This window comes from Pristiophorus japonicus, chromosome 7, assembly GCF_044704955.1.
Source record: "Pristiophorus japonicus isolate sPriJap1 chromosome 7, sPriJap1.hap1, whole genome shotgun sequence".
In the NCBI taxonomy this organism is placed as follows: domain Eukaryota; kingdom Metazoa; phylum Chordata; class Chondrichthyes; family Pristiophoridae; genus Pristiophorus; species Pristiophorus japonicus.
Window position 1 is genome coordinate 250039 of NC_091983.1, and position 25087 is coordinate 275125.

A 25087-nucleotide genomic window follows, 5' to 3' on the forward strand; every position below is an offset into this window, starting at 1 on the left:
ATTGCAAGGGGGAGAGAGTATAAAAGCAGAGAAGTCCTGCTACAACTGTACAGGGTATTGGTGAGGCCACACCTGGAGTACTGCATACAGTTTTGGTCTCCGTATTTAAGGAAGGATATACTTGCATTGAAGGCTGTTGAGAACGTTCATTAGGTTGATTCTGGAGATGAGGGGGTTGAGTAGGTTGGGCCTATACACATTGGAGTTCAGAAGAATGAGAGGTGATCTTATTGAAACATGTAAGATAATGAGGAGGCTCGACAAGGTGGATACAGAGAGGATATTTCCACTCATAGGGGAAACTAAAACTAGGGGACATAGTCTTAGAATAAGGGGCCGTCCATTTAAAACTGAGATAAGGAGGAATTTCTTCTCTCCGAGGGTTGTAAATCTATGGAATTCTCTGCCCCAGAGAGCTGTAGAGGCTGGGTCATTGAATATATTTAAGGCGGAGATAGACAGATTTTTGAACGATAAGGGAATAAAAGGTTATGGGGAGTGGGCAGGGAAGTGAAACTGAGTCCATGATCAGATCAGCCATGATCTTCTTAAATGGCGGAGCAGGCTCAAGGCGCCAAATGGCCTATTCCTGCTCCTATTTCTTATGTTCTTATGTAATGGTTGAACGACGGAAATTGGGGTGCGCAGGAGCCCAGAATTGGAGTAGCGCAGAGTTCTGGGAGGGTTATAGAAGCAGTGAACCTGTGCCAATGCGAGAACCATTTGTGCAAGTTCTTCCTTCACCAACTTCACAACAATGTGAGGAGGCTGTGAAAGTGTGGCCACCACCTGTGTTGCTATGGAAACACAATCAATGCTGCATCTTCCCTCCCCCCCCCGCCCCGCCCCATTTGTGCCTTGACAATCTATCTTGCTGCAGATGCCAATGTTGCGACACAACCCTCGTGGTTCGAATAGGCCGCTAACATTATATTAAGGATGTTGGGATAGGCCCTTAGCTGAGAGGCAATAAACCAACGAGTGTCAAAGCTGAGATTTATCGGCTTTTTAACAACTTGAGATGGTGAGATCTCAGTCAAGTCAAGAATAGTGGAACTGTATGTTTGGATTCAAAAAAAAAATCTCATGGCATGTCACAAAACTTGCCCGATCATCTTACCCTTACGCCCAATTATTGAAATCAAATCTGGAATCAGCTTCCGCCCTCCCTTGACCTTGGAGTTGGAGGCATCAGAGGGATATTTGTGGATGTTTGCTTTAGCAAAGGAACTTGGTCGAGCATTGTTGGGCTGGAACCCCAACAGGGAGCATTTGTAACAGGAGCAGCTTATTCATCTTCATTTTGTTTACTCAGCCCAGGAGTGTTATACACCAGTTCCCCGATACATCAAGGCTAGGGTTAGTGCTTGCTATAAGTGACAGATGGTTCTTTTTGTACAAGGTGTAAAGTGCTGAGATTCACTGTCACACTCCGATATCTGAAACAATGTCGGATGGACTGTGCCAAGAAAGAAAGACTTGCATTTCCATAGCACGTTTCACAACCTCAGGACGTTCCAAAGCACTTTACAGCCAATGAAGTGTCGTCACTGTTGAAACGTAGGAAACGTGGCAGCCAATCTGTGCAACGCAAGCTCTCACAAACAGCACAAAGTGATAATGTGCAGATCATCTGTTTTAGTGATGTTGGTTAAGAAGTAAATAATGGCCCGAACACCAGGAAGAGCTCATCTGCCCTTCTTCGAAATAGTGCCGTGGGATCTTTTACTTCCACCTGAGAGGAAGCCTCGGTTTATCGTTACGTCCGAAAGACAGCACCTCCGACAGTGTGGCACCGTATTGGGAGTGTCAGCCTGAATTATGTGCTCAAGTCTCTCGGATAGGGGCTTAACCCACAATCTTCTGACTCCGAAATGGGAGTGATACCCACTGAGCCACGGCTGACACCATGAGGTAGGATTCTTGTATGTGTGCTGGGTGTCTTGGGCGCGAGAGACGCGTCTCTGTTGGGTGTAACGGGAGGGCCGACTAAAGTCCTCCATAACTTGGAAAATGGCTGGTAGCAAGGCTGAATGCAGATAGACATACACTAATATATATTGCATTTAGCTCCTCCAACCTGCACTCCACCCATGCCTGGGCTCGCCCTAATAATTACTGCCACCGGTTCTATGCTCAGAGCAAAGAGAAGGTGCAAAGAGGGGAAAACCCATTCTGATCCCTCATCGGGGGGCGAATGCAGGGAGGTGCATCTATAGTTGCATTCTTTGGAAATGGGGTGTGAATGGCAACACTTGCTGAGGCACTGATTCAAATTGTCAATCATATCAATCAAATATTCATCGACTGATACAGCGCAGGAGACCGCCATTCGGCCCATCTCATCCGTGCCAGCTCTTTGGAAGAGCTATCCAGTTAATCCCACTCTCTTGCCCTTCCCCCAAAGTCCTGCAGATGTTCATCCTCCAAGTATTTACCGAATTCCCTTGTGAAAGTTACTGTTGAATTTACTTCCACCACCCTTTCAGGCAGTGTATTCCGGATCATAAGAACTCTCGGTATAAAATAAATTCTCCCCATCTCCTCTGGTTCTTTTGCCAATGCCCTTAAACCTGTGTCCTCTGGTTACTGACCCTCCTGCCAATGGGAACAGTTTCTCTCTATTTACTCTATCAAAACCCTTTATGATTTTGAACACCTCGGTCAAATTTCCCCCCAAACTTCTCAGCTCCAAGGAGAACCACCTCAGTTTCTCCAGTCAAGGAGGGGATTCCGTATCTGGGCTTCCATAAAAGGGATGGCAATCAAAATGTCGTCAGCGTCACACCCGCTAAGCTGTGCAGCGGTCTGGAGGTCCCGTGCAGGCGACTCACCTGTCCTCCCAATGGAAATAACCGCGCATGTGTGAAAATGTGAATGGGCCGCGCAGCCAGGTAAAGGGACCACGCATGTGTGGCAGTGAAACAAACGGAGACTGATGCAACTGAATGAGAGCCATTTGACATGCTGAAGGTTGAAAGCAGCAGCAGAGAATTGGCACCCTCACCATCGATGTGCGATATTTTAAGGGTACCAGTTCTACTGCAGTGCCCTGCAACAATTCCACACAAAGTCATCCAACACACACAGGCAACAAAACATTATCCAGTACTTACCCTTAAGGATTTTGCTTCCTGATCCTTCAGTTCATCAGCATGCACAATGCTTTTGCTTTCATCCTTATTTTCACGCTCAACTTCAACCGTCACTGGTTTAGTGTTTGGAGCCTTTTGTTTTTCCTCTTTATGATCAAGGTCGTCATGACCTTTTTCACATTCTTTCTGCTGTTTCTCTGCTTTAAAGTCCCCTTGCAGTGATGTTGGAAATTGAATGTTCGCCGACTTGCAATAGTCCTCGAAACCACACAAGTATCTGGAAAACAAACATTAAGGTTCTAAATAAGTGAAAGCAACCGATTCCAGTCGCTGCTCTCCACCTGTGTGACAACGGATAGTTACTGTAGGTGGCAGGATAAACTGAGCGTTTCATTCTTTAACCAACTGGAACATGTTAACCGGCGACATATGCCATTGAAAGAAAGGACTTGCATTTATACAGCGCCTTTCATGACCGCTAGACTTCTCAAAGCACTTCACAGCCAATGAAGTCGTTTTCTGAAGTGCAGACACCGTTGTAATGGAAATGTGGCAGTCAATTTGCGCACAGCAAGCTCCCACGAACAGCAACGACATAATGACCAGTTACTCTGTTTCCGTGATATTGGGTAAAGGGAAATATTGGCCAGGACACTGGGAAGGAACTCGAATAGTGCCGTGCGATCTTTTACATCCACCTGAGAAGGCACACGAGGCCTCAGTTTGACGTCCCATTTGACAGAAGGTACCTCAGTCAGTGCGGCACTGCCTCAGTACCACACCGAGAGTGTCAGCCTGGATTATATGCTCGAGTTCAGGCCTGGGTCTTGAACCAATGACCTTCTAACTCAGAGGGATCAAGATACCCACTGAGCCACGGCTAACACCTCAGGTCATTAATTTCTTAGTCAACTCCATTCCTTTCCTAAACACTGCAGCTATACCAGTGAACACAATCGATGAGTTATTAGGTGACTCTTAAGGCCCCTTTATGTTGCGTCTGATGTACCTTAACCATACATAGCCCACCACCACTAGGTCTCTTCATATTCCCTTCAGAATCCTTTCTTCAATATATCCTGCTTTGGCTTCAGGTAGACAACTCACCATTGTGTCAGAATCGTCTTTTATGGGCATTCTCTTTTAGTTTCTGTTCTACTTATTTTGTACTTTTAGTCTCTACCATTTGTTGGGCTCAACGCAGCTATTTGTTTGTAAGTAAAGTAAGTCGTAGCAACAGTCTGTAAACTCCTAGCCTTCACAGTACCATCATCACAACATCTGTTGACAGCACAAAAGTAGGGGGTTTGGCAAACAGCAAAGAGATTGTAAAAGACTGTGGGAGAAGACTACAGTTACGAGGAGCGACTCGAGATACTGGGATTATTTCCACTGTAACAGAGAAGGCCAAGGCAGATTTACACAGAATACACAGAACAGAAAGAACCATTCAGTCCAACTGCACTGCTGTTTATGGGCCACACGAGTCTCCTGCCATTCCAGCTTCCTCACCTCAGCCTTTCAGCAGATCTTTCCATTTCCTTTTCTCTCATGTACTCGGCTGGTTTCCTTTTGAAAGTGTCTTTGCTATTTGCCTCAAGCACTCTCTGTGGTAGCGAGTTCCACATTCTAACCACTTTTTGGGTAACGAACTTCTCCTTAATTCCCTCTTGCATTTATTAGTAACTGTCTGGTATTTTTGGCTCCTAGTTTAATACAAGTCTTTCAAATTAAGAAGGATTTTAATCATATTGATGGGGTGAATAGGGAAACACTACTTTCCCTTACTGGGAAGTCAGTGCCCAGGGGTTTTCGATTGTCACTGAGAGCCAGCACAGTGGTAAGGAGCTATTTCTCCACTGAGAGTTGTTAGAGCACAGAATGCTTTCCAAAGGTGGGAGTGGGGGCAGAAATCATCGCATCTTTTAAAAGAACAGTTCAACACTTGAATCAGCTGAGCATACAGGGCGATGGGCAGAACACGAGAGAGTGGTATTCGATTCAGATTGCTTGAGCAAACAGCCGGCACAGGCTCAATGGGCCGAGTGGCCTCCTGCGAGCCCTGAATGCGCGATGATTCTATGGTACAAAGTTACGTTAAATACAGGAAACATCTTATTGCAAGTGGGACGATCAATACCTCCTGGGGAGACACCTCCCCGAGGACAAAAATATAGAATGACTAGTTTGTGATCAGTGGGGATGAAAGACTGCTCACAGGAGCTGCACGACTGGAAACAGAATCCGCCAGTAAACAGCTGTGTGTTACGACAGACAGTATCCCCAGTGTAACACAGGGGGGAATATCCAGTAAACAGCTGTGTGTTACTACACACAGTATCCCCAGTGTAACACAGGGGGAAATATCCAGCAAACAGCTGTGTGTTACTACACACAGTATACCCAGTGTAACACAGGGGGGACTATCCAGTAAACAGCTGTGTGTTACTACACACAGTATCCCCAGTGTAACACAGGGGGAAATATCCAGCAAACAGCTGTGTGTTACTACACACAGTATACCCAGTGTAACACAGGGGGGACTATCCAGTAAACAGCTGTGTGTTACTACAGACAGTATCCCCAGTGTAACACAGGGGGAAATATCCAGCAAACAGCTGTGTGTTACTACACACAGTATACCCAGTGTAACACAGGGGGGACTATCCAGTAAACAGCTGTGTGTTACTACAGACAGTATCCCCAGTGTAACACAGGGGGGAATATCCAGTAAACAGCTGTGTGTTACTACACACAGTATCCCCAGTGTAACACAGGGGGAAATATCCAGCAAACAGCTGTGTGTTACTACACACAGTATACCCAGTGTAACACAGGGGGGAATATCCAGTAAACAGCTGTGTGTTACTACACACAGTATCCCCAGTGTAACACAGGGGGAAATATCCAGCAAACAGCTGTGTGTTACTACACACAGTATACCCAGTGTAACACAGGGGGGACTATCCAGTAAACAGCTGTGTGTTACTACAGACAGTATCCCCAGTGTAACTCAGGGGGGGAATATCCAGTAAACAGCTGAGTGTTACTACAGACAGTATCCCCAGTGTAACACAGGGGGGAATATCCAGTAAACAGCTGTGTGTTACTACAGACAGTATCCCCAGTGTAACTCAGGGGGGAATATCCAGTAAACAGCTGTGTGTTACTACAGACAGTATCCCCAGTGTAACACAGGGGGGAATATCCAGTAAACAGCTGCTACAGACAGTATCCCCAATGTAACACAGGGGGAATATCCAGTAACCAGCTGTGTGTTACTACAGACAGTATCCCCAGTGTAACACAGGGGGGAATATCCAGTAAACAGCTGTGTGTTACTACAGACAGTATCCCCAGTGTAACACATAGGAGAATATCCAGTAAACAGCTGTGTGTTACTACAGACAGTATCCCCAGTGTAACACACAGGAGAATATCCAGTAAACAGCTGTGTGTTACTACAGACAGTATCCCCAGTGTAACAGAGGGGAAAATATACAGTCAACAGTTGTGTCCTACAACAGACAGTACCCACAGTGCAATACAGGGGAGAATATCCAGTAAACAGCTGAGTGTTACTACACACAGTCTCTCCAATGTAACACAGGGGGGAATATCCAGTAAACAGCTGTGTGTAACTACAGGCAGTATCCCCAGTGTAACACAGGGGACAATTATCCAGCAAACAGTTGTGTGTTACTACAGACAGCATCCCCAGTGTAACACAGGGCGGAATATCCAGTAAACAGCTGTGTGTGACTACATACCAGTATCCCCAGTGTAACACAGGGGAGAATATCCAGTAAACAGCTGTGTGTAACTGCAGGCAGTATCCTCAGTGTAACACAGGGGACAATATCCAGCAAACAGTCGTGTGTTACTACAGACAGAATCCTCAGTGTAACACAGGGGAGAATATCCAGTAAACGGCTGTGTGTTACTACAGACAGTGTCCGCAGTGTAACACAGGGCGGAATATCCAGTAAAGAGCTGTGTGTTACTACAGACAGTATCTCCAGTGTAACACAGGGGAGAATAGCCAGTAAACAGATGTGTGTTACTACAGACAGCATCCCCAGTGTAACACAGTGGGGAATATACAGTAATCAACTGTGTGTTACTACAGACAGTATCCCCAGTGTAACACATAGGAGAATATCCAGTAATCAGCGGTGTGTTACTACAGACAGTATCCCGTGTAACACAGGGGAGAATATCCAGTAAACAGCTGTGTGTTACTACAGACAGTATCCCCAGCGTAACACAGGGGAGAATATCCAGTAAACAGCTGTGTGTAACTACAGGCAGTATCCCCAGTGTAACACAGGGAAGAATATCCAGTAAACAGCTGTGTGTTACTACAGACAGTATCCACAGTGTAACACAGGGGAGAATATAGAGTAAACAGTTGTGTGTTACAACAGACAGTATCCCCAGTGTAACACAGGGGGGAATATCCAGTAAACAGTTGCGTGTTACTACAGACAGTATCCCCTGTGTAACACAGGGGAGAATATACAGTCAACAGTTGTGTGCTACAACAGACAGTACCCACAGTGTAATACAGGGGAGAATATCCAGTAAACAGCTGCGTGTTACTACACACAGTCTCCCCAGTGTAACACAGGGGGAATATCCAATAAACAGCTGCGTGTTACTACACACAGTCTCCCCAGTGTAACACAGGGGGGAATATACAGTCAACAGTTGTGTGCTACAACAGTCAGTACCCACAGTGTAATACAGGGGAGAATATCCGGTAAACAGCTGTGTGTTACTACAGACAGTATACCCAGTGTAACATAGGGGAGAATATCCAGTAAACAGCTGTGTGTTACTACAGACAGAATCCTCAGTGTAACACAGAGGAGAATATCCAGTAAACAGCTGTGTGTTACTACAGGCAGTATCTCCAGTGTAACACATGGGGGAATCCAGTAAACAGCTGTGTGTTACTACAGACCAGTATCCCCAGTGTAACACAGAGGGGAATATCCAGTAAACAGCTGTGTGTTACTACAGACCAGTATCCCCAGTGTAACAGAGGGGAATATCCAGTAAACAGGTGTGTGTTACTACAGACAGCATCCCCAGTGTAACACAGGGCGGAATATCCAGTAAACAGCTGTGTGTTACTACAGACAGTATCCCCAGTGTAACACAGGGGGGGAATATCCTGTAAACAGCTGTGTGTTAATGCAGACAATGGGCCCAAATTTGCCCAGAGGTTGCTACGTTTTCTTTTGGAGCAACTTGATTTTTCTGGAATATCTTAAAACTCCCCATTCTGCACATTTAATTTGCGGCAATGTGAATGAGATCGTAAGGATTTTTTTTCGTTTATTTTTTTTCCAATGGGGGCATTACCAGCCACCTGCGCCTGTTCTGGCCATTTAAACCAGTTTGGAAAGCTAATAGCTGCTCCAAACTAACTTAGGCCAGTGTATATGGCCACTTGTGGCTGCACAGAAAACCCTTGCGGAGAGGTAAGAATTCAACGCAGGTAGCCAGAGATAGAGGGGCGGGAGGGAAGCACAGAGCACCTTCACAACAACATTCAAGAATCATAAATACCATCAATGATAAATAAAAAATAAAACTTAAGTCCTACCTTCATATCAAAACTCTCCTCCTCCCTCTCCCTCCCCCCTCCCACATCAAACCAAAGCACAACCATCAATAAATAAAAAATAAAGCTCAAGTCCTACCTCGGCCCGGGAGATCAGTGGGCCGGGCCTGCGGGAGGCCACACAGCCGGGGCAAGGGGCGGCAGAACGCTCCGACACAGCACGCACCGGCAAGCCCTTCGGTCAGGGCTAGGGGCAGGAGGCACTGACTCTCTCTCTCCGAGGACTGACTTCTCTGCGAGGACTCTCCGGCTGAGGGCAGGAGCTACTGTGCATGCACGAAACCTCCAGTGCGCATGCGTTGAGCTGCCAGCGTGGTTTTTCGGGCAGGGCCCTAGCTCCGCCCCTAATGGACAGACCACGCCGCGCCAAGCCACGGGAGAGGCCACAGAGCGGGAAGAATATGGAGCTACATTTTCGGCGCCGTTTTGGGAGCAGAAATTCGGCGCTCCACAGGTAAGTACGCCGAAAAAGCAGAGGGCCAAATTTGGGCCCAGTATCCCTAGAGTAACACAGGGGGAATATCCAGTAAACAGCTGAGTGTTGCTACACACAGTATCCCCAGTGTAACACAGGGGGGGGATATCCAGTAAACAGCTGTGTGTTACTACAGACAGTATCCCCAGTGTAACACAGGGGAGAACATCCAGTAAACAGCTGTGTGTTACTACAGACAGTATCCCCAGTGTAACACAGGGGGGGGATATCCAGTAAACAGATGTGTGTTACTACAGACAGTATCCCCAGTGTAACACAGGGGGGGGATATCCAGTAAACAGATGTGTGTTACTACAGACAGTATCCCCAGTGTAACACAGGGGGGGGATATCCAGCAAACAGCTGTGTGTTACTACAGACAGTATCCCCAGTGTAACACAGGGCGGAATATCCAGTAAACAGCTGTGTGTGACTACAGACAGTATCCCCAGTGTAACACAGGGGGGAATATCCAGTAAACAGCTGTGTGTAACTACAGACAGTATCCCCAGTGTAACACAGGTGAAAATATCCAGTAAACAGCTGTGTGTTACTACAGACAGTATCTCCAGTGTAACACGGGGGAATATCCAGTAAACAGCTGTGTGTAACTACAGGCAGTATCCCCAGTGTAACACAGGGGACAATATCCAGCAAACAGTTGTGTGTTACTACAGACAGCATACCCAGTGTAACACAGGGGGGAATATACAGTAAACAGCTGTGTGTTACTACAGACAGCATCCCCAGTGTAACACAAGGCGGAATATCCAGTAAACAGCTGTGTGTGACTACAGACCAGTATCCCCAGTGTAACACAGGGGGGAATATCCAGTAAACAGCTGTGTGTAACTGCAGGCAGTATCCTCAGTGTAACACAGCGGACAATATCCAGCAAACAGTCGTGTGTTACTACAGACAGTATACCCAGTGTAACACAGGGGAGAATATCCAGTAAACAGCTGTGTGTTACTACAGACAGAATCCTCAGTGTAACACAGGGGTGAATATCCATTAAACAGCTGTGTGTTACTTCAGACAGTGTCCGCAGTGTAACACTGGGTGGAATATCCAGTAAAGAGCTGTGTGTTACTACAGGCAGTATCTCCAGTGTAACAAAGGGGGGAATCCAGTAAACAGCTGTGTGTTACTTCAGACCAGTATCCCCAGTGTAACACAGAGGGGAATATCCAGTAAACAGCTGTGTGTTACTACAGACTGTATCCCCAGTGTAACACACAGGGGGGAATATCCAGTAAACAGCTGTGTGTTACTACAGACAGTATCCCCAGTGTAACAATGGGCGGAATATCCAGTAAACAGCTGTGTGTCAATACAGACAGTTTCATCAGTGTAACACGGGGAGAGAAATCCGCCAGTAAACAGCTGTGTTGATACGGACAGTATCTGGAGTGCTCCGCGGAGCTAAAACTATTTTGAAGTTTTCCAAAACCGCAGTGTGGAAAACAGTGCTCATGTTTCATAACAAAAGCATCATATCAAACAGATCATAATTTTCTATTTTACTCTGTCCTGTTTCATATATTAAATCATTGAATCATACAGCAGAGAAGGCCATTCTGCCTACGGTCATTGTGCCGGCTCTTTGAAAGCGCTCTCCAATTAGTCCCACTCTCATTTCTCTTTCTCCATAGCCTTGCAAATATTTTCTTTTCAGGTATTTATCCAATTCATTCTGAAAGTTACTATTGAATCTGCTTCCACCTACCTCCCTTTCAGGCATTCCAGATCACAACAACACACTATGTTAAATTCTCCTCATCGGCCCTCTGCCAATTATCTTCAACTTTAATCTGTTTCATCTGGTTACCGGCCGCTTCCAGTGGAAACACTTTCTCTTTATTTACTCTATCAAAACCATAATTTTGAACACCTCTATTAAATCATTGTTGCTTTCTAACCTCAATATTTGGGGCACTGGTTTTTACAGAGGCAGAATCTGATTTGCATTGAAGTTTTTGCACAGACAGCTGACAAGACAGAATCGTGAAAAGAAAGCCATTTCATGGCGAGAGCAGCAGCTGTATTAGCAACCCGAATAGATGGCTTTGGACATCTTGTGAACTCCTATTTGTTGCATCAATTCAGTGCAGGTTTCAAGAGTCATTCTCTTCACATTCGATGAGTATGCGCCCTCGTTCATTTATCCCACGAGTCACATCACCTTGCTCACTGCGGTTAAGAATTAATATCTGGCGTATGCGGTCACAGACAAGAATAACTGACAACTGGTTCCCAAACTAGAATAAGTAGAAGTGCCAATGTCACCGACAATCCCCCAACTCTGCCCACCCCTCATTGCTTCATAGAGAATTTTTGCTTTCAAATTAAGGCGGATAAATCCCCTGGACCTGATGGCTTGTATCCTAGGCTCTTAAGAGAAGTAGCGGCAGGGATAGTGCATTGGTTGTAATTGACCAAAATTCCCTGGATTCTGGAGAGGTCCCAGCAGATTGGAAAAATGCAAATGTAACGCCCCTATTTAAAAAAGGAGGCAGACAAAAAGCTATAGACCAGTTAGCCTAACATCTGTGGTTGGGAAGATGTTGGAGTCCATTATTAAAGAAGCAGTAACAGGACATTTGGAAAAGCAAAATTTGGTCAAACTCAGCATGGATTTATGAAGGGGAAGTCATGTTTGACAAATTTGCTGGAGTTCTTTGAGAATGTAGCGAACAGGGTGGATAAAGGGGAACCAGTGGATGTGATGTATTTGGACTTCCAGAAGGCATTTGACAAGGTGCCACACAAAAGGCTATTGCACAAGATAAAAGTTCACAGGGTTGTGGGTAATATATTAGCATGGATAGAGGATTGGCTGACAAACAGAAAACAGAGAGTCGGGATAAATGGTTCATTCTCTGGTTGGCAATCAGCAACGAGTGGGGTGCCGCAGGGATCAGTGCTGGGACCCCAACTATTTACAATCTATATTAACGACTTGGAAGAGGGGACTGAGTGTAACGTAGCCAAGTTTGCCGACAATACAAAGATGGAAGGAAAAGCAATGCATGAGAAGGACACACAAAATCTGCAAAAGGACATAGACAGGCTAAGTGAGTGGGCAAAAATTTGGCAGATGGAGTATAATTGTTGGAAAGTGTGAGGTCATGCATTTGGCAGAAAAAATCAAAGAGCAATTTATTTAAATGGAGAAAGATTGCAAAATGCTGCAGTACAGCAGGACCTGGAGGTACTTGTGCATGAAACACAAAAGGTTAGTATGCAGGACAGCAAGTGATCAGGAAGGCCAATGGAATCTTGGCCTTTATTGCAAAGGGGATGGAGTATAAAAGCAGAGAAGTCTTGCTACAGTTGTACAGGGTATTAGTGAGGCCACACCTGGAGTACTGCGTGCAGTTTTCGTTTCCCTATATACGAAAGGATATACTTGCTTTGGAGGCAGCTCAGAGAAGGTTCACTCGGTTGATTCCAGAGATGAGGGGGTTGACTGATGAGGAAAGGTTGGGCTTTTACTCATTGGAATTCAGAAGAATGAGAGGTGATCTTATCGAAACGTATAAGATTATGGAGGGGGTTTGACAAGGTGGATGCAGAGAGGAAGTTTCCACTGATGGGTGAGACGAGAACTAGGGGGCATGATCTTAGAATAAGGGGCCGCCCATTTAAAACAGAAATGAGGAGAAATTTCTTCTGAGGGTTGTAAATCTGTGGAATTCGCTGCCTCAGAGAGCTGTGGAAGCTGGGACATTGTCTATTTCTGTCTTAAATTTATTCAGTTTCTTAAACAATAAGGGAATAAGGGGCTATGGAGAGCAGGCAGGAAGTGGACCCGAGTCCATGATCAGATCAGCCATGATCGTATTGAATGGCAGAGCAGGCTCGAGGGGCCGTATGGCCGACTCCTGCTCCTATTTCTTATGTAAATGGCAACATTTGATGCCACCCACCAGTATGGCAAAGAGCCCATGTTTGTACCATGACCTGCAGGTTCTCTGGTTGTGCTCTGTTCTTAAGGTGAAGGGTGATCAATGTTGAGGAATATAGGAACAGGAGGAGGCCATTCAGCCCCTCCAACCTGCCATTAGATCATGGCTGATCTGTATCTCAACTCTATCTACCCGCCTTGGTTCTGTAATCCTCAACAGCTTTTTTTTTTGGTGGGGCGGGGGGGGGGAAAAAGAGAGTTCCAGATTTCCTCCGCCCTGTGTGTGAAGAAGTGCTTCCTGACATCACCCCTGAACGGCCTAGCTCTAATTTTAAGGTTATGCCCCCTTGTTCTGGACACCCCCCCCCCCCACCACCAGAGGAAATAGTCTCTCCCGATCTACCCTATCATCTTAAACACCTCGATTAGCTCACCCCTTAATGTCAGCTGTGGCTCAGTAGGTAGCACTCTCACCTCTGAGCCAGAAGGTTGTGGGTTCAAGCCCCACTCCAGGGACTTGAGCACATAAATCTAGGCTGACACTCCCAGTGCAGTGCTGAGGGACTGCTGCACTGTCAGAGGTGCTGTCTTTTGGATGAGAAGTTAAATTGAGGCCCCATCTGCTCTCTCAGGTGGCGTAAAAGATCCCATGGCACTATTTTAAAGAAGAGCAGGGGCGTTATCTCCAGTGTCCTGGCCAATATTTAAGGATGCGTCTATTTGTACTAACTAAAATGCAGCCTTTTCTCTGATTGGCTCTCCAGACCTATTGTTGATTAGTCCCCTTGGAGGATGAGCCACACCCTGAAGTTCCTCTGGAATGTGTAACTGGAACCGCCTTCCAAGTGACTTTCCAATTTGTAATTCGCTCCATTTTGACTTCAGAAGCCACAGAGGATAGATCTCCCCAAAAGCCTTCAAGTTGCAGCGTGAGGCTCGGGACCCGCGTGAGGCTCGGGGGCCCGAGGGCCTGGGGCTGCTACTGGATGGATCGGAAGCGACGTGTTATTGGACGCATGCACAGAAAAGGGTTAGGAATTGCATTGAGGGGGGCGGAGTCAGTGCTATTTGTCTTAACTCTCACTTCTGCGCATGAGTTGGGAGACGCATGGGTAGAAGGGAGACTTAGTACAAATAGTTACTGCGAATATTTATCCCTCAATCAACATCACTAAAACAGATTATCTTGTCATTATCACATTGATGTATGTGGGAGCTTGCTGTGCACAAATTGCCCGCTGCGCTTCCCACATTAAAACACTTCAACAAGTGTAAAGCACTTAGACATCCAGTGGTCGTGAAAGGCACTATATAAATCTAAGTCTTTCTTTCTTTAATCTTCTACAATCAATGGAAATCAAGCCTAATCTATGAAACCCGTTGTTGTAATTTAACCCTTTTAGCCCCGTTTAGTTAAGTTTAAACTGGAGCACCTCTGCATTCAGCTTTCAATATCAGTACAGGTACCACACTTGGAGTATTGTTATTGTGCACAGTTCTGGTTTCCATATTACAAAAAGGATATAGAAGCACCGGGGAAAGTGCAATAAAGATTTACAAGGATGATAAGGTTATAACTATCAAGAAAGACTGAAAAGGCTGGGACTATTTTCTCTCGAAAAAAATAGGCTGAGGTGACCAAATAGTCACTCACCATTTTGAGTGAGTGTGCACTGAAGAAATTACAGCCTATTCCAACCCATCTGCAGCCTGATCCAGTTTCCCCAGTAACACATGATACAAAGGAGGACAAGGTTAGCTTGCAGTCATTACTAATCTGAAGACAGGCTGGAGGGATGTGGCACTGAAGAATGAAAACAACATTTACATTTTTTATGGGGCATAAAAAGTGCAGCAAACAAAAAAACACTGGGGCTCATTTTTCGAGCAATAGAATTGAAAAGTGGAGAAGTTATGTTAAACGTGTATAGAACATTGCTTAGACCACATGGAGTACTGCGAACAATTCTGGACTCCATATTACAAAAAGGATATTGAGGCACTGGAGAAGTTGCAATCAAGTTTTACAGTAACATTATCAGAACTGATGTTATAACCATCAGGAAAGACAAACAGACTGGGGCTGGAGAAGACCAAGAGGTGGCCTACAAGAGTTCTTAAAACTATGAAGGTGTTCAATAGGGTACACGTAGCGAAGATGTTCCCACTTGTGGAGCAAATTCAAAACTAGGGGCCATAAATATAAGACTACATAGAATACAACACCACCTCCACATTCCCCTCCAAGTCACACACCATCCTGACTTGGAAATACATCGTCGTTCCTTCATCGTCGCTGGGTCAAAGTCCTGGAACTCCCTTCGTAACAACACTGTGGGAGTACCTTCACCATACTGGACTGCAGCGGTTCAAGAAAGTGGCTCACCACCACCTTCTCGAGGGCAATTGGGGATGAGCAATAAATTACCAGCAACAGACCATTAGCCCAACAAGTCCTTGCTGGCTTGGATAGTCACTAATAAATCCAACAAGGAATTCAAGAAAAACTTCTTTACCCAGAGAGTAGGAAGAATGTGGAACTTGCTCAGACGGGATAGTCGGGATGAATGGGCTATTTTCCAGTTGGCAAACGGTAACTAGTGGGGTGCCGCAGGGATCAGTGCTGGGGCCTCAACTATTTTCAATCTATATTAATGACTTGGATGAAGGGACTGAGTGTAATGTAGCCAAGTTTGCAGACGATACAAAGATGGGTGGGAAAGCAAATTGTGAGGAAGACACAAAGAATCTGCAAAGGGATAGAGACAGGCTAAGTGAGTGGGCAAACATTTAGCAGATGGAGTATAATGTGGGAAAGTGTGAGGTTATCCACTTTGACAGAAAAAATAAAAAAGCAAATGATGATATAAATGGAGAGAGATTACAAAATGCTGCATTACAAAGGGACCTGGGGGTCCTTGTGCATGAAACACAAAAAGTTAGTATGCAGGTCCAGCAAGTAATTCGGAAGGCAAATAGAATGTCGGCCTTTATTGCAAGGGGGATAGAGTATAAAAGCAGAGATGTCCTGCTACAACTGTACAGGGTATTGGTGAGACCACACCTCGAGTACTGCACACAGTTTTGAAGAGATATACTTGCTTTAGAGGCAGTTCAGAGAAGGTTCACTAGGTTGATTCCTGAGATGAAGGGGTTGACTTATGAAGATAGGTTGATTAGGTTGGGCCTATACTCATTGGAGTTTAGAAGAATGAGAGGTGATCTTATTGAAACATATAAGATACTGAGGGGGCTCGACAAGGTGGATGCAGAGAGGTTATCTCCTCTCATAGGGGAAATCTAGAACTAGGGGGCATAGTTTAATAAAGGGTCGCCCATTTAGAATGGAGATGAAGAGGAACTTATTCTTTGAGGGTCGTAAATCTGTGGAATTCTCTGCCCCAGAGGGTGGGTCATTGAATATATTTAAGGTGGAGATGGATAGATTTTTGAACGATAATGAAGAGTTATGGGGAGCGGGCAGGTAAGAGGAGCTGAGTCCATGATCAGATCAGTCATCATCAGCTTCGTGATAGGCGGTCCCTCGAACGAGGATGACTTGCTTCCACACCAAAAGGGATGAGTTCACAAATGTTTCAATGAAGGACCCGATGTTCCAGTTCTGAACTCCAATTGAGGGGGTGGAAGATGCCTGTGCGTGGATTTTTTTAACATGTGGTGGCCGTTGTACACCAGCCACTACACGGGCTTGATAGAGCTAGGTCTTGGTCCAGTGGCAAGGATTAACCAGGACGACTAGAAACCAACTCTGCTGGCTGCACGGACCTGGTGCGCTCACATATCGCAGTCTGGGCTGGGCTGGCCCGTGCTGCCCCTGCTCAAATATAAACAAGTAGGAGAAATTCAAATCAGCCATGATCATATTGAATGGCGGAGTAGGCAAATGGCCGACTCCTGCTCCTATTTCTTATGTTCTTATAAGACATGGAGTGGTTGAGGCGAATTGCATCGACGTTTTTAAGGGGAAGTTACATGAGGGAGAAAAGAATAGGAGGATATGTTGATAAGGCGAGACGAAGTAAACAGAATGGGAGGAGGCTCACGTGGGTAGGATCGGGACATGGCAGGGCGGGAGGATCGCGCACAGGCTTTTTCTTGTTTGATAAATGTGTGCTCAGGGCTGCAACAGGTGCCCAGCTAGCAGCCTTAGAGTGAGACACCAGGCCCCTGGTCAAGGTTAGGCCGCGAGGGCAAAGATTAGTAGACACACTTCCAATTTTAGGAGCAAGTTGAAATATTTTTCAAATTATTCATTTTTTTTTTAAACATTGTTAGAAACGGACATTATTATCGGTTTGTAGTCAGCTGGGCAAAGAATCAAAATAGCAGCTAAAGATTTTTTTTAAATGATTGATTGATTTGCCCGTTTCTATCTTTGATTGACAGCCTTTCCAGATGTCCAGTGTACATTTCTGAATTTCAGAATAGGCAGATTTTTATTTCTGTGCTGCTGAATGAAGGATGCGAAATTTGAACAAATCACGACCAAAATACAACACAGTAATTCATGCAAGTACACGGGTCGCCTGGAAAGTGAGGGACAGGAAATGTATGCAGTCCATATGGTGTCAGCTGTGGCTCAGTGGATAGTACACTCGCCTCTGGATCAGAAGGTTGTGGGTTCAAGTCTGACACTCCCAGTGCAATGCTGAAGGAATACTGCACTGTCTGAAGCATCGTCTTTGTGATGAGACGTTAAACCGAGGCCCCGTCTGCCATCTCAGGTGGACATAAAAGATCCCATGACACTATTTCGAAGAAGAGCAGGGGAGTTCTCCCCAGTGTCCTGGCGCCAATATTTATCCCTCAATCAACAGAACAAATAAATAGATTATCTGGTCATTATCACATTGCTGTTTGTGGGAGCTTGCTGTGCGCAAATTGGCTGCCGTGTTTCCCACATTACAACAGTGACTACATGCCAAACTTTGAGACATCCGATGGTCGTGAAAAGCGCTATATAAATGCAAATCTTTCTTTCCGTACTACTTTGATATTATTGCCAGAGATTCCATGGGATTGCTTGTGGCGAGTGAGACAATGCAAAGGATAGGACTGCATTATATCGTGCATTATTACTGTTAAAACGGAGCCGTGCCGATTCAGGCCCAAGTTTTTACTTCTGTTCGGGCACTGAATCTTGCATAGAAACATAGAAAATAGGTGCAGGAGCAGACCATTCGAGCCTGCACCACCCTTCAATAAGATCATGGCTGATCATTCCCTCAGTACCCCTTTCCTGCTTTCTCTCCATACCCTTTGATCCCTTTAGCCATAAGGGCCATATCTAACTCCCTCTTGAATATATCCAACGAACTGGCCTCAACAACTCTCTGTGGTAGAGAATTCCACAGGTTAACAACTCTGAGTGAAGAAGTTTCTCCTCCTCTCAGTCCTAAATGGCCTACCCCTTATCCTTCGACTGTGTCCCCTGGTTCTGGAATTCTCCAACATCGGGAACATTCTTCCCGCATCTAACCTGTCCAGTCCCGTCAGAATTTTATGTTTCTATGAGATCCCCTCTCATCCTTCTAAACTCCAGTGAATACAGGCCCAGTCGCTCCAGTCTCTCCTCATATGTCAGTCCTGCCATCCCGGGAATCAGTCTGGTGAACCTTCGCTACACTCAGCAAGAATGTCCTTCCTCAGATTAGGAGACCAAAACTGAACACAATATTCCAGGTGAGGCCTAACCAAGGCCCTGTACAACTGCTGTAAGACCTCCTGCTCCAATACTCAAATCCTCCAGCTATGAAGGCCAACATACCATTTGCCTTCTTCACGCCTGCTGTACCTGTATGCCCACTTTCAATGACCGATGTACTATGACACCCAGGTCTCCTTGCACCTCCCCTTTTCCTGATCTGCCGCCATTCAGATAATATTCTGCCTTCGTGTTTTTGCCACCAAAGTGGATAACCTCACATTTATCCACATTATACTGCAGCTGCCATGCATTTGCCCACTCACCTAACCTGTCCAAGTCACCCTGCAATCTCTTAGCATCCTCCTCACAGCTCACACCGCCACCCAGCTTAGTGTCATCTGCAAACTTGGAGATATTACACTCAATTCCTTCATCTAAATCATTGATGTATATTGTAAATAACTGGGGTCCCAGCACTGAGCCCTGCGGCACCCCACTAGTCACTGCCTGCCATTCTGAAAAGGACCCGTTTAGCCCGACTCTCTGCATCCTGTCTGCCAACCAGTTCTCTATCCATATCAATACATTACCCCGAATACCATGTGCTTTAATTTTGCACAGCAATCTCTTGTGTGGGACCTTGTCAAAAGCCTTTTGAAAATCCAAATACACCACACCCACTCGTTATCCCTTGTCCACTCTACTAGTTACATCCTCAAAAAATTCCAGAAGATTTGTCAAGCATGATTTCCCTTTCATAAATCCATGCTGACTTGGACCGATCCCAATCACTGCTTTCCAAATGTGCTGCTATTCATCTTTAATAATTGATTGCAACATTTTCCCCACTACTGATGTCAGGCTAACCGGTCTATAATTACTCGTTTTCGCTCTCCCTTCTTTCTAAAAAATTGATGTTACATTAGCTACCCTCCGGTCCACAGGAACTGATCCAGAGTCGATAAACTGTTGGAAAATGATCATCAATGCATCCACTATTTCTAGGGCCGCTTCCTTACGTACTCTGGGATGCAGCCTATCAGGCCCTGGGGATTTATCGGCCTTCAATCCCATCAATTTCCCTAATACAATTTCCTGACTAATAAGGATTTCCTTCAGCTCCTCCTTCTCACTAGACCCTCGGTCCCCTAGTATTTCCGGAAGGTTATTTGTGTCTTCCTTCATGAAGACAGAACCAAAGTATTTGTTCAATTGGTCTGCCATTTCTTTGTTTCCCATTATAAATTCACCTGATTCTGACTGCAAGGGACCTACCTTTGTCTTCACTAATCTTTTTCTCTTCACTTATCTATAGAAGCTTTTGCAGTCAGTTTTTATGTTCACAGCAAGCTTCCTCTCATACTCTCTTTTCCCCCTCCTAATTAACCCTTTGTCCTCCTCTGCTGAATTCTAAATTTCTCCCTGTCCTCAGGTTTGCTGCTTTTTCTAGCCAATTTATATGCCTCTTCCTTGGATTTAACACTATCCTTAATTTCCCTTGTTAGCCACGGTTGAGCCACCTTCCCTGTTTTATTTTTACTCCAGACAGGGATGTGCAATTGTTGAAATTCATCCATGTGATCTTTAAATGTTGCCATTGCCTATCCACCGTCAACCCTATAAGTATCATTCGCCAGTCTATTCTAGCCAATTCACGTCTCATACCATCGAAGTTACCTTTCCTTAAGTTCAGGACCCTAGTCTCTGAATTAACTGTGTCACTCTCAATCTTAATAAAGAATTCTACCATATTATGGTCACTCTTCCCCAAGGGGCCTCGCACAACAAGATTGCTAATTAGTCCTTTCTCATTACACATCACCCAGTCTAGGATGGTCAGCCCTCTAGTTGGTTCCTTGACATATTCGTCCAGAAAACCATCCCTAATACACTCCAGGAAATCCTCGTCCACCATATTGCTACCAGTTTGGTTAGCCCAATCTATATGTAAATTAAAGTCGCCCATGATAACTGCTATACCTTTATTGAACGCATCCCTAATTTCTTGTTTGATGCTGTCCCCAACCTCACTACTACTTTTTGGTGGTCTGTACACAACTCCCACTAGCGTTTTCTGCCCTTTGGTGTTCCACAGCTCTACCCATACCGATTCCACATCATCCAAGCTAATGTCCTTCCTTACTATTGCATTAATTTCCTCTTTAACCAGCAACGCTACCCTGCCTCCTTTTCCTTTCGGTCTGACCTTCCTAAATGTTGAATACCCCGATATGTTGAGTTTTTAGCCTTGGTCACCCTGGAGCCATGTCTCCGTAATGCCAATTATATCATATTAATAGCTGCCTGCGCAGTTAATTCGTCCACCTTATTACAAATACTCCTCGCATTGAGGCACAGTGCCTTCAGGCTTGTCTTTTTAAAACACTTGGCCCCTTTAGAATTTTGCTGTAATGTGGCCCTTTTTGATTTTTGCCTTGGGTTTCTCTGCCCTCCACTTTTACTTTTCTTCTTTCTATCTTTTGCTTCTGCCCCCATTCTACTTCCCTCCGTCTCCCTGCATAGGTTCCCATCCCCCTGCCATATTAGTTTAACCCCTCCCCAACAGCACTAGCAAACACTCCCCCTAGGACATTGGTTCTGGCCCTGCCCAGGTGCAGACCGTCCGGTTTGTACTGGTCCCACCTCCCCCAGAACTGGTTCCAATGTCCCAGGAATTTGAATCCTTCCCTCCTGCACCACTCTTCAAGCCACGTATTCATCTGAGCTATCCTGCAAGTCGTACTCTGACTGGCACATGGCACTGGTAGCAGTCCTGAGATTACTACCTTTGAGGTCCTACTTTTTAATTTAACTCCTAGCTCCCTAAATTCAGCTTGTAGGACCTCATCCCATTTTGTTTTTTTACCTATATCGTTGGTACCTATATGCACCACGACAACTGGCTGTTCACCCTCCTCCTCACTCTCCAAAATGCAGATTTGAAAAGTGCTCTTTGCTTCCGTGTCAGCAGTACGGGTCAAAAGCAGCCAGCATTTTAAGCATCTGTAACCAAGTGCGAACACAGAAAGAGAAGTAGGAGTGGGCCATTCAACATCCTATTTGTTAGTCATGGCAGCTGTATCTTTTTAAATTGCAAGGCCCCTGCCTTTTCTCCAATACTTTTGGTTTTTAAATGAGTTTAAAGGGGGGTGGAGACAGATTCAATAGTAACTTTCAAAAGGGAATTGGACAAAAACGTGAGAACGAAAACTTTTTCAGGGCTCTGGGGAAAGAGCAGGTGAGGGGGACTAATTGGATAGCTCTTTCAGAGAGCCGGCACATTTTAGCAGTAATAATGCACGATATAATGCAGTCCCATCCTTTGCATTGTCTCACTCGCCACAAACAATCCCATGGAATCTCTGGCAATAATATAAAGAATGGCCTCCTTCTCCCTTCTGGAAACCTGAATTGATTTTGAATCTATCGCCATTAGGGGCAAGGGTTCCACATTAGCACAACACATTTCCATGAAGGCGTTTATCCGAGATTCACCTTTAAGCAGTTTGCACACATTCTAACATTCTGTCCCCTTGTTCTGATCCCCCATTCACTATCTACCCTCTCAATTATTTCAACACAGTGATTATTTGCAACAGTTTTTTGTGTGTCCTTCTGCGCACGCCTGCCTGGCCTCCACCCCCCCACCCCCCACAGTCCCGCGCATGCACAGGCTCCTCGAACCTGAAACTGCATCGCGAGGAGCTGTGCTGCTGCCAACCGAGTTGCTTTGCTAGTCCGACCCCAGAGTTGCTGCCGGCCGGGTCAATAAATGTAATTACATTTTTTACATTTCCGTGTCATGTGTTTGATTCATCCTGAATCATTTGGGTCAGTGTCTATTGGCAGCCATTAAGGCTGGGCTGAGGGAGGGGGTGGGATTCAGGAATTTGGGCTGGGGGGGTGGGAAGGGTCAGGAATTTGGGCAAGGGGGGGGGTGGTGTTCAGGGACTTGGGCTGAGGGGATGGGGTCGGTACTTGGGCTGGGGAGGGGTGGTCAGGAACTTGGACTGAGGGGGGGGATCAGGGGCTTGGGCTGAGGGGAGGGGGTCAGAACTTGGGTTGGGGGGGGCAGTCAGGGACTCAAGAAACATAGAAATTTACAGCGCAGAAGGAGGCCATTCCGGCCCATCGTGTCCGCGCCGGCCGACACAGAGCCACACGGCCCTCGGTCAGCACCCTAAAGGTTACATATAAACCTATGAACAATGACGGAAAGGCAGAGAGCACCCAGCCCAACCAGTCCGCCCCACACAACTGCGACACCCCTTATACTGAAACATTCTACACTCCACCCCAACCGGAGCCATGTGATCTCCTGGGAGAGGCAAAATCCAGATAAAAACCCAGGCCAATTTAGGGAGACAAAATCTGGGAAAATTCCTCTCCGACCATCCAGGCGATCGACATTCGTCCAGGAGATCACCCTGGCCGTATTCTATTTCCTGCAGTACTTACCACTATATCTGCGCCGTCCAACAAAAAGTCACCCTGTCTAACCCCAATTACCAGCTCTAGGTCTGTAACCCTGCAGGTTACTGCACTTTAAGTGCCCATCCAACCATCTCTTAAAAGTGGTGAGGGTTTCTGCATCCACCACTCTTCCTGACAGCGAGTTCCAGATCCCCACAACCCTCTGCATAAAGAAGCGCCCCCTCAAATCCCCTCTAAACCTTCCACCAACCACCTTAAAACTATGCCCCCTCGTAAGAGACCCCTCCACCAATGGAAATAGACCCTTACTATCCACTATGTCCAGGCCCCTCAATATTTTGTACACCTCAATGAGGTCTCCTCTCAACCTCCTCTGTTCCAATGAGAACAAACCCAGCCTATCCAATCTGTCCTCATAACTAAGATTCTCCATTCCAGGCAGCATCCTAGTAAATCTCCTCTGCACCCTCTCCAGTGCAATCGTGTCCTTCCTATTACACGGCGACCAGAACTGCATGCAGTACTCCAGCTGTGGCCTAACGAAAGTATTATACAATTTAAGCATAACCTCCCTGCTCTTATATTCTATGCCTCAGCCAATAAAGGCAAGCATTCCGTATGCCTTCTTAACCACCTTATCCACTTGGCCTGCTACTTTCAGGGATCTGTGGACAAGCACTCCAAGGTCCCTTTGTTCATCTTCACTATTAAGTGGCCTATCGCTTAATGTGTATACCCTTTCCTTATCAGCCCTTCCAAAGTGCATCACTTCAAACTTCTCTGAATTAAATTCCATTTGCCACTGATCTGCCCACCTGACCAGTAGATTGATATCCTCCTGCAGCCCATGACTTTCCTCTTCTTTATTAACCACACAGCCAATTTTAGTGTTGTCTGCAAACTTCTTAATCATACTCCCTATATTCAAATCTAAATCATTGATACATACCACAAAAAGCAAGGGACCCAGTACTGAGCCCTGCGGAACCCTACTGGAAACATCCTTCCAGTCACACAAACATCCATCAATCATTACCCTTTGCTTCCTACCTCCAAGCCAATTTTGGATCCAACTTGTCACTTTGCCCTGTTTCCCATGGGCTTTAACCTTCATGACCAGTCTACCATGTGGGACCTTATCAAAAGCCTTGCTAAAGTCCATATATACTACATCGTGTGCACTACCCTCATCGACCCTCCTGGTTACGTCCTCAAAAAATTCAATCAGGTTAGTCAAACACGATCTTCTCTTAACAAATCTGTGCTGACTGTCCCTAATTAATCATTGCCTTTCCAAATGCAGATTTATCCTGTCTTTCAGGAATTTTTCCACTGAGGTTAGGCTGACAGGCCTGTAATTACTCGGCCTATCCCTTTCCCCCTTCTTAAACAAGGGTACTACATTAGCAGTCCTCCAATCCTCCGGCACCATGTCCAGATCCAAAGAGGTATGGAAAATGATGGTCAAGGCCTCTTCTATTTCCTCTTTTACTTTGCTCAACAAGACTGGGATGCATTCCATCTGGGCCTGGGGACTTATCTACTTTCAAAGCTGCTAAACCCTTTTAAAAATTCCTCTCTCATTATATTTATTTCATCCAGGATATCACACTCCTCCTCGATAGCAGTATCTGCATTACCCCTTTCCTTTGTGAAAACAGAAGCAAAGTATTCGTTAAGAACCCTATCAACATCTTCTGCCTCCACACAAGGATTACCCTCTAATGGTCTCTAATAGGCCCTAACCTTTCTTTAGTGACCCTCTTACTCTTAATATATTTACAGAACATCTTAGTGTTTTCCTTAATTTTACTGGCCAAGAATTTCTCCTGCTCTCTCTTAGCATTCCTAATATGCTTTTTAATTTTGCCTC

General features: G+C 45.6%; 1 protein-coding gene across 2 annotated transcripts in view; it reads right to left on the reverse strand.

The window, feature by feature from the left end:
• arid4b (AT-rich interaction domain 4B) overlaps positions 1-25087 on the reverse strand; it is a 212052-nt gene that overhangs the window by 64032 nt on the left and 122933 nt on the right. For both annotated transcript variants that reach the window (XM_070884649.1, XM_070884648.1), the window contains exon 16: positions 3117-3372. In XM_070884649.1, coding sequence (XP_070740750.1) covers positions 3117-3372 — 256 coding nt within the window. The remainder of the gene's footprint in view (positions 1-3116; positions 3373-25087) is intronic.